The 10,861-nt window shown below is 35.3% G+C and overlaps 1 protein-coding gene across 1 annotated transcript; it reads left to right on the top strand.

Moving 5' to 3' along the window:
* Window positions 1–5,718: 5,718 nt before the first annotated feature.
* LOC103322092 (agamous-like MADS-box protein MADS4) lies at window positions 5,719–10,350 on the top strand. Its single transcript, XM_008223969.3, has 8 exons — window positions 5,719–6,343; window positions 8,335–8,413; window positions 8,705–8,772; window positions 8,860–8,959; window positions 9,198–9,239; window positions 9,364–9,405; window positions 9,617–9,747; window positions 10,000–10,350. The coding sequence occupies exons 1-8, from the start codon at window positions 6,159–6,161 to the stop codon at window positions 10,073–10,075; spliced, it is 723 nt and encodes a 240-aa protein (XP_008222191.1). The 5' UTR covers window positions 5,719–6,158; the 3' UTR covers window positions 10,076–10,350.
* The last annotated feature ends 511 nt before the right edge of the window (window positions 10,351–10,861 follow it).

Genomic DNA, 10,861 nt, shown 5'->3' with positions numbered 1-10,861 from the left:
CAAGATTGGTTATTCACACACGAGTTGCCTCAAAGCAAAAGTGAGAGTTTGGGTTTCATATATGTATCTTTGTGTTGTGTTTTTTTTTTTTTTATATAGATAAAGATTAGGGTTGCAAGCCATGTGCATACATTATAAGTTGTTAGTGTCTCCACATTGAGTAGTTTTTGAGATGGTTATGCCTTTTAAGATCAAGTTACTAGGTTAATTAAGTAAATGATCATGCCTAATTAACCCATCCCCGAGTACATAGCTTTAGCCAATTACCTAACATGGCTTTGACTAATCACACACAAAACACGTTATTGTTATTGGAATTTCTTGTTAGGCTTTAGTTTGAATATTGAATTCCCAATAAATTCTCCAAATTTAACAAAATGGAAAACTAATGATTACTAACACGCTCATTTTTATAGTTAGCCATATGTTATAGTTAGTCAAGCACATTAGTTGGTTAATTCTGACAAACTTACGAGTGGGCGATTGGTTCTAACACGCTCATTTTTCTTCTTTTTCTTTTTAAAAGTGATGATATGATAACATTCTCAAACAGAAGCATATAGTTCGTTCTTTATTTCTTCCTTGTTGCTTTTACCAAAGCTTGTTGATCACAAGAGCAAAGAAAGACTCAAAGATAAAGAGACTTTGAATTATTAATGGGTGCACTGAGAGACAAAAAAAAGAATAGCGACGTCTTTGAAAGGAGAGTAAAAAAAAAATTGGGCCAGCAAAGAAACTGGATCGGTGTTTTTGAAAATGAAGATGAATTAGAAGAGGAACCCACTTGCGACGTGACTTCCTTAAAGACATGTGCCCAAATGGGAAAGAGGTCCACGTATCATTCTGGTTGACGTTGATGGTGTTCGCCCCAAAATGGAAATAAATCTGACAGGTGGGGGCCCACTCTCTGTTCAACCGTGTCCATTGGATTTCCTCCTCTTCCTCCTTTTTATCAAATGTGCTTGCTGGTCCCCACCCTCCACCGCATTCAGAGCTTCATAAAACCCTAGATTGTGAATTATAATTGAAAGTGACAAGATTTGCAATCTTACACACATACACGCTATTAAGCTAAGCTGGCTGTGACATCAAATTCCTGTATCGACTACTTCTAGGCCTCAGACATGCTTTCTAATCTGGGCATTGAAAATCTGACCATTTTTTCAGTGCTTTGCTCCCTCATTTTCAAAGGGAAAAAAAAATGTCAAGAGTGTGGATAAGAGCATAGTGAAGAGATCTTAATATCAAGTTTTAAACCCGATTTGAATATAAAACGATTCGTAAACATGTCGAGTTAGTGTTAAGTATTCTGCGACGATAATGGAATAGTTCGAATTAAGGTTGGAAACGACATGTTTAGATTATTAGGCATGAACCCGAAAGCCCTAGTGCAAGCAAAACACAAAACGGTGAGTATAATTCATGATTTTCACCAAAGAAGCAAAAGCATACATGAGGAGTAACATCGGAAGCATACTTTTCGACCATCACCACATTCTTAAAAACCCTTTTTTAATGATTTCATCAAACCAAGCCCATTACAAATGTACCACATCACAAACTGGAGAGCAACCAATTTGGTTCTATAAAAAATAAATCCAATGAGGGTTATGAAATGGAAATTATTCCAAAATTGACAACACAAAGAGCCCCCCGTGGGCTGCTGATGAACAACTGCTAGCAGCTACAGATGTTGATTTCTTTTTTCTTTTTTCTTTTTCTCACGTACAAGTTTGACAGGTTGAGAAAGCCATCTGCGTTTTTTTTTTTGGGTGGCCTGAAATAAAAAAGAAGGCAAAAAAAACAGAAACAGAAAAGCTAGCTAGCTAGGTAGCCATCTGTGTTTAGTGGTCCACTAGGATTGATGATGGGAGAGGTGAGTATGAAGGCACGATGGTGGTGGTGGTGGTCGGTGGTCACAATCAAATAGTTGTGATTCAAATGCAGGCCTCTGTCACTTTGTGTTCCATTTTTTATCCTTGGCTGCGTTTCCATGTTTTATAACTGGAGACGGTAATTTTAAAGACGCTGTAAAAGAGTAGAATTCTTAGATTTTTTTTAACACTTTCCATCATGGTGTATGGAGATAGAGGACTTAGACCATACCTTAAGAAAATAAGGTATTATTTCCATCATTCAATGTTATTTAGGTGAAACCCAGAAACCCAGTTGATTGGCTAAATTCAAAACTTTACCCTACCTTCCAAGTCCTCTAGCATTGGACCACTCCACAGTGTTTAAAACACATCGTTTAGAATTTGGGGTATTTCAGTTGGTCTTCATTTTGTCTCAACTCACTGCTTGATATATTATCGGCCCCCACCACAATGTTTCTGAGTTGGATTTTAGCTACTTATCTTCTCTTATCTTTGCCTCAAACGCATCAAAATTTAAACCTTGATTCAATCATATCATAGCTGTTGGATCTGAAGCATATATAAGAAATGTTCATGGTAAAAATCTAACTCAAATATGAGATGAGAATTAATTTTGTATGCATTGTATCAGCCTTGTCGTCTCACCTCCATATTATAACAAGTGTGCAAGTTATACTACATAGCTATACTCCAGTATGATTCTATAATTTCTCGTACGCTAGAATAACAAAAAATTCCTGAGTTGAGATGTTTAATCATAGAACTGCAGGTTGACTCCACATCCACTTCAGGTTTGATGTATACATTCTTTTATTTCAAGTAAGATTTCAGATTATTAAGAAATGTATTTTAGATTAAGACATAATAAATCAATTTAAATGGTCGCATGCTTATTTGATATGACTTCTTGGAGTTCGCTTTAGAGTAGATATGCATTGCAAATACGTAAAGATATAAAGTTGTAAGATTTCACATATTTACAAGTCGACTTTTTCAGTACATGCATGATGGCCATGTTCACGAAAAAGGTACAGTTGTCTAAATGGAGTTTGACCTTAAAAAAGTGGAAGCACAAAGACACTTTGTGCTCCAACCTTAAAATTTGTAAGATAAGAACAAACTTAGTTTCATATATATAGTTTACTTCTTTTTTATTTTTTTTTTACTTTTTTGCTGTCTGACCAAACACGAATTTTCCTTTTCGGTTTTTAATCTTAGTTTCTAATATTGGTTTGTTCTCGTAGGAGAAATTCACTACTCAATTAGCCAAGACAAGGTTCAAACCCTAGGCCCCCAATAGGTTACTAAATACATTGTTATACGGATGTTACAATAATATAACATTCAATTAAGATTAACATATGGGAAAAATTGCCTTTGCCAAGAAATTAAACAACATGCATATGATCAAATGTATTTGGATTAATTAGATGTATCTCTAATTAAACATTACACAACTCAACTCGTTTCATACAATAATTTCGAGTCATTAGGACATATAAACTTATTATTCAATTTTATTAGTAACACTTTCAATAACCAATTTGGAATTTCTTTCAAATTTATGGCATGTTTAGTTATTTGAAATAAGAATTTGAATTATTCTGATTGTTGACTTCCTCTTCCTCTGTGTTTACTAACACATAAAAATGTTAAAATTACGTGAGTTTTACGTTAAAAATTTATTCTTATTATTCAATTCTATGAGTGGTACTTTCAACCACCAATTGGGAATTTCTTTGAAACTTAATTTTTCTGAAAACCTGGACCAATACATATTCTAACCTACTTCGCAATCCGCCACCAAATATAATAGTGGACTGACTCGAATTCTTGGTATACTATCAAAAAGAGATGACTATTAGAATACCAAATATAATTATGAAAACACCATAGCTTTGCAAAATCATAAAACTGTTTATTTTGTGAGCTTTGGAAAAAATATAGAAATAAAAAGTTGGATTTGTGACGGGTCGATGACCGTTAATTAGTAGGACACCAACTTAAACTTATGCCATGGACCACTAATTAATTAGGGCCATGTGAATTTGCACTTTTCTTTATCCAAAAATGTTTTAATGCCTTTTTTTATTTATTGAGAGGGGCGATATCATACTAAATTCACATACAAAGTACGGATGCTAAGACTTAAACCCAGAACCTTGCTTGGGGGAGCAATTACTCCAAAAATATTTCACTGCCTTTTAATTTTTCTTTAATGAATTGTAAATTAAATTAATACTTTATCTCTAGATATTTTTCAGTGATGGATATATTGTATAGCATGAGCTAAGGTAACTAAAATGTACGAAAATCTTGTAATTAATAAAGAAGAAGAAAAAAAAAAAAACTCCATCTAACAATTTGCCGGCACCGTACTAGGACGTGAATGTTGGTTTGGCCTTCCTTATTTTGAACAAATTCTTCACTGATTACTTCCCAATATATACTTTCCATTATCAACATATATGATCACTTGCTCTCTTAGACTTAATTTTTAGATAACTTAAACTACCACCTTATAAAAATAAAAACTCAAACAACTGAATGCTCACACGGTGATTAAGTTGGTGACAATAATACTTATGCATTGAGGTCGTAAAACACGAATTGGTATATTACCGTGATGCCGATGTAATAATTGAGTGAAATCTGAAAAAGAAAACAAAAAATAACTAATGGGGAAAAAAAGTTTTGTTGGGTTGAATATGGTTAGACATTAAACATCTGGTTTTGCTTTAACTTGTAAATCATTGTGTACTTCGCGTCACTCCTTACGCAAAACCTTGCTTCAGCCACCTTCTTTCTATGATCCACAAGTTCTCTCCTTAAATCCCTTCTTTTATGTATAAAATTTCCTCTCACTTCTGTTTCTATAAATTGTGCAAGATTTTTCACATGGAAATGTCCTTGCAGGGATTAATTTGTCTACCCCATTATTAATAATTAAACGTTTCGCTGTTTAATTTGTCTTTATATATACTTAGGACACACTTGTATTTGGTAAGTGGCAGACCTCAAATCACTACTAAACCATGTTTAGTTAGCACACAACACACTCGAAAACCCAGATATATTAAGGTCTAATCGAAGTAGAACCATCGTTTTATTTGGAGCAATGTTTCGACTCCATGCATGTCTAGGCAGTTTGGGTAAACATGTTTTATTTCTTAAAATAATAATTTCACTTTCTGAGCTGAAAAGAAAACAACAGATGTAAATTTGAACTAATTGGTTTCAACTTATATAAACACACAGGCAAACAAAAAAACCTATAGCATATCAAAACATGTTCAACCTGAGGTTAGAAATATTGAATCTCTAGATGTTGCTGTAACCTACCACTTAATCCAGTAAAAACCCAGCAGCCTTAAAAGAGGATGTACAAAATTAACGGAGTAATTTTAGCAACTGAAAAATTCAGACACACGCTACACTACCACGGTGCTTTTCTTTTAGTACAAAAGATCAAGTCAATATCATTTTTCACTCGGCTAGACTCCCGTCGGGATGGCTTATTATTTTTCTTAATTAGTTAAAATGGCAAATAAGGTGAATGAGCCAATGGGGTAGAGACAAAAAGGAGGGGTATTTAGGTAAAAGGAGGGGACATACGAAGGCTCACCTTCTTAAGGTTAGGTCACATGATTGCCCGAGGCCGAAAATGGTCAGGTGGATATCAGACGTTGTTGGGTTCATCTTTCGACACGTAGCGTCCCTTGGGACCTTTGCATTGATTGCCAGTTGCCAGCCAAGCCAAAGCCATCATCAACTCCTCCTCATCCTCCTCCTCCTCCTCCTCCCATTTTAAGGTTTTCTCCCATTTCTCTCGCTTTTCCCCTATTGGTCTAAGTCACCTGCGACTCACGTGCCCAACCGTCCTCTCCTCTGCACCGTCGGATCCACACATCAGATCTTTCCCTGTCACTTCGTACTATTTATTATTTAATTCGATTCCTTCTGCGTAGACTGTCTTTATCATCGTTAGCTTAATTAGCCACTCTCTTAACCCTAAGCAAAACCAGAGGACCTGGTAATGGTTTTAAGGACCTGGAAATAATAATATAAGAGAGGGCTTGAGGCAATAGAAACAGAAAGACAGAAAAATATAATAAAATTAAAAATATATTTATATATAAAAGAGGCAGGCAGCTTAGCTTTGTTTCCTCTATTGTTCTTGTTCTTGTTTGCTGTGGTAAAGTGAGGGAGGGAAATAAATAATAAGAAGAAGAAGAAGAAGAAGAAGAAGAAAATTAAATAGTTTTGGGGAGAGAGAGAGAGATGGGGAGGGGGAGAGTGGAGCTGAAGAGGATTGAGAACAAGATCAACAGGCAGGTGACCTTTGCGAAGCGAAGGAACGGGCTTTTGAAGAAAGCCTACGAGCTTTCCGTTCTTTGCGAGGCTGAGGTTGCTCTCATCATCTTCTCCAATAGAGGAAAGCTGTACGAGTTTTGCAGTAGCTCAAGGTATTTTTTTTTATTTAAATTATTTTGTTTTCACCAAAACAACTAAACCTGCTTTTTTCCACGCTCCAATTTTATACAAATCAGGCAATCTCTCTCTTCACCCGCACTTTTGCTTCTCTTATAAAACGAAAATCAATTCGTTTCTTTCTTCTATATATCATCTGTTTCTGTTTAGCTGTCTGCTCTTTAGATCTCCAACGCGTTGCCTTGCGTGGCCCTTTTTTTGCTGTTTTCAGTTCTCGTCGTGGTCATCTGCTAGCTAGCGTTTGGCCAAAGCTCTCTCGTGAAGATTTTGTTGTGTTTTGCTTTTGTGCTTCTCTTGAATTTTCGTGGTGTTTTTTTTTCTTTTTTGATTTTTATTGCCGCTTTGGTGAATGTCTCGGTGTTTTTAGCAGGTTGAGTGTTTCTGCGTTGGCATTGCTGTTAGATCTGCAACTGGAAAAAATGAAAACGCCATCAAAAGAAGATACATAGATATAGAGAGATAGAGATCTCTCTCATCTACTGTTTCATTTCTTAACACTCTTAATTGCTAGTTATACCTAGTTCTCTCTCTCTCTCTCTCTCTCTGAAAGTGCGTTTTGGTTTTCCCAAAGCCCTTTTTCTCTCTTAATTTGCTCTCCCTTCCTTTCATTCAATTATCTCTCAATTTTTCCCATCATGAAAGCGATCTGATCGATCCAGAGCACTTCAAGCTTAATTATTCTCAGGTTTTCGGTTTCCTTTTCTTCTTCATCATGGTGGCTCTTTTTCGATTTTCAGCTCTCACTTCACTCTCTTCCCGGAGGAGGAGTCAAACTCACACTTTCAGATTAACTAACCTGCAATTTGATCCAACAACTCTGCGATTCACAGGATCTCTCCTTCTCTCTCTCTCTCTCTCTCTCTCTCTCTCTCTCTCTAAAAGCCTAACTCAATTGATTAGCTAGGGTTTTGTTTTACCTTATCTTCTCTCCTTTTTTGGTTATAAAAATTTACTATGATTTTTCTCCTTATTCTCTTCTGTCCTGCAAATCTTTTGTTGTTTTATTTAATTATTCTTCTTTTTCTGGGGGTCTTGTACGATTAAGCATTCAGATTCCCAGGTTTATCTCTGTTGTTCGACCGGATATTTGAGGCGAGCAATTTTTAAAATTGCCAAAAAAGCAAATGATTAAATTACCTGGTTTCTTCAGTTCCTCATTTTGGTCCTTTAAATATAACAAGTTTTCCTTCATTTTCCATTGGATTAAATCCAGCCCTCTGTCTCTCTCTCTGAAAGACAGACGCAGATGTTTTTCAATCACATTTAGTACTATCTGCTTCAGATGACTTTAGGGTTTTCATGTTCGCTGTTTGTGATCTGACTTCTTCTTGTCAAGAATAACTTGCTTTCAAGTATAGCACTTTTAATTTAAGAGCTTTTTGCCAGTGATCTATCTAATCTCAGTAAAATCTCTCTCTATTTTTACCAAATTATATATCTTTGCTTTTGTTATATTCTGTTTCTCATATAAATTGCAAAATCTAACAGGCTTTGCTTTTGTTTTTTGGTTTCACAATGTATCTAAGATAATGGTGAAGTAAATATCCATCTTAGATCCTGTACGTACCAACTGAATTATAATATTTGTTTAAATTTATTTATAGATTTATGTTTAAAGTTATGAGATATGAAATTAAATGAAAATTAAGCTGGAGAGTATTTTATTTATTTATTTATTTATCATATAAGGTTTAAAGGTTTCAGAATGAAGATATAGGCTCTCATAAATAATCATCTCATTCAGGATTCAGCTAACAATAAATTAAAATGACAAGGTATTTCGTACTTGTTTGCTTTTATATATGTTTTAATTATTTGTTTAATGCATATCTCACTCTCCCGGGCTTGTTTATCTCTGTATTTTATTCCCTAATCCATCATTCACACTTGGTATTTTGTATGCCCTTGTAATTAATTAAGTTTCAAAGGAAGATTTTACATGTTTCTTTGTGTTACTATCATACAGCATGCTCAAAACTCTTGAGAGGTACCAGAAGTGCAACTATGGAGCACCAGAGACAAATGTATCTGCAAGGGAGGCCTTGGTAATACAGTGTTATTATTTAATTAGTCGCGATGGAATTATGCTTAGTACTGTACATAATAAAGAATATTGATGGAAACAAAAATAAACAACTGAAAAATATTATGACAATTTGTTGATGGTATCACTCCCTCTCAGTTTATTCCTTCAAATGTCAAACAATTCTTAATCTTAATCCAACCGAGAAATCTTATATTCTTGTGTCTCATGGAGAAATATTTTGAATTCGAATCTTTCACCCAATTTATCTTTGAGCTGAATACATCTTATCTTACTGCTGGTCTGATCGTAGGAATTGAGTAGCCAGCAGGAGTATTTGAAGCTCAAGGCACGTTATGAAGCCCTACAACGAAACCAAAGGTTATTGTCCTTCCTATATCTTCAGTTATACAAAATTATCTGAAAGGCTAAAAATGAGATTTTACCAAATATGACATTTCTTGTTAGGAATCTTCTTGGAGAAGATCTTGGCCCTTTAAGCAGCAAAGAGCTTGAATCACTTGAAAGGCAGCTGGATATGTCACTGAAGCAGATCAGATCGACACGGGTACCCAACCTGACCACCTTAATTATCATTTGTATACTGTACATCTAGTGTGTAATTCTCAACAATTCCCTGCATGCTTAAGGGTTTTTAGCATTTTATGCTCATGGTTGGATTTTCCAAGTATACTTCTCAGCGGACTGCGAATCAAAAACTAATCTGATTTTCCAAATTTCCTCCAAGTAAAACCTGCATGACTTAAAACAATATATCTGTAACTGAGTGTATTCTTACTTTACAGACCCAATGCATGCTGGATCAGCTCACAGATCTTCAGCGAAAGGTACGTATGATGACACATCTATCTTTATGTATTTCGTGTTGAGTTTATTTTACTTCCATTTCCACCAAAAAAGAAAAATGTATACTTTTCCAGTATATTTATTCAATGGTTTTTTGGTGCACAGGAGCACATGCTAAATGAAGCAAATAAGACCCTGAAACAAAGGGTAGGCAATGTTTCCAGCCATTCTAGTTTTAAATGATTATGAATAGAAAACTATAATTCCCAAGTGCAGCACACAGTAACTTGATTTTATATTTCATAATACTTACTTTTACTGATTAAGATATTTTAGAATATATAGAACACAGTTCATATATATGCATAGCAAAAATTTCATATCGTTGTTGACTACGTGACTTTATTTTGGTTTGCAGTTGTTTGAGGGATACCACGTAAATTCACTCCAAATGAATCCAAATGCTGACGAGTACGGCCGGCAACAAGCTCAAGCTCATGGCGATGGCTTCTTCCATCCCTTAGACTGCGAGCCGACGTTACAGATTGGGTATGTACCAGTTATGGATTTATGATAAGCTCTCTAAATTACATGAGGAAGCCATTCATCTGGCCTAGTAGATATAGAAACCAAAACCTGCTGATCAGAGAAAACCTACTTTCAAAGTAATGACAGTTGAATTGTTGGGGGAATTAGGAAGGTTTCTTGATATTAAACAAGACCTGAAATTTCAAAGCGCATGGATGAATCTTTTCATTGAGTCATCATTCTCATCGAATGTATTTGTTAATAATTTTGCAGATACCAGAACGATCCAATATCAGTGGTCACAGCAGGTCCAAGCGTGAGTAATTACATGGCAGGATGGTTGCCATGATAATAAAAAGTGTGTATGGAGAGCAGCCAGCCATGAATGGTGATGCATATTTTCTTTTGATAAGAAGATACAGTATGTTCGTTTATGTTTCTTCTTTTTTTCCTTTTTTTAAATTTGACCAAAAAAGGACCATATTGTAATTGTATGGACTTATGCCATAACTCTGGACCTGAAGAGTTGTGTGTGCATGCTCTCAAGCAACTGTGCTTTCTTTCTTTTAGCTTCGCAAGCTTTGCTTTGGAATTAATAATATATCTTTCCAATATTAGACTCTATGATTTTGGTGTGTGTAATATATTCCTTGCGGCCCTTGGCCATCTTATCTACAATATTGTAAGGTAGGCATTTTTCTAAGTTGCCCTGTAATGAGGGGTTATGTGGACGGGTTCAATCCAACAGTTCAACAATAACTTTACATTAGATTTGAAAGCTATTAAGGACCTCTTCATTATAACCTCTCATTAGCATCCTTGAATTTTGCTAAACAAGATCAGCTAGGCTATAAACAACATGGGCCAACGGCCCAATAAGCTTAATACTTCTAGTTGTGCCCATGAGGCCCATTCCCTCAATCTTGAAGATCACGAGGGCTGTCTAATTTCGAAAGCAAAAGAGAAAGGGACAGTTGGTTGCATTTGTTACTTGTGAGATTTAAATCAAGAAACAAGACTTCCAACCACCAATTGATATTTATTTCCTTGGACTTACAGGAAAAACATGGTGATGTATTAGGCGTAGAGGGATCTCTCTCTCTCTCTCTCTCTATGTATATAGACAACAAGGAAC

The sequence above is a fragment of the Prunus mume genome, linkage group LG2 (genome assembly GCF_029339155.1).
Source record: "Prunus mume cultivar Tortuosa linkage group LG2, ASM2933915v1, whole genome shotgun sequence".
Lineage (NCBI taxonomy): Eukaryota > Viridiplantae > Streptophyta > Magnoliopsida > Rosales > Rosaceae > Prunus > Prunus mume.
Note: the sequence above shows the minus strand (reverse complement) of the source record. Positions and strands in the feature narration are given on the sequence as shown.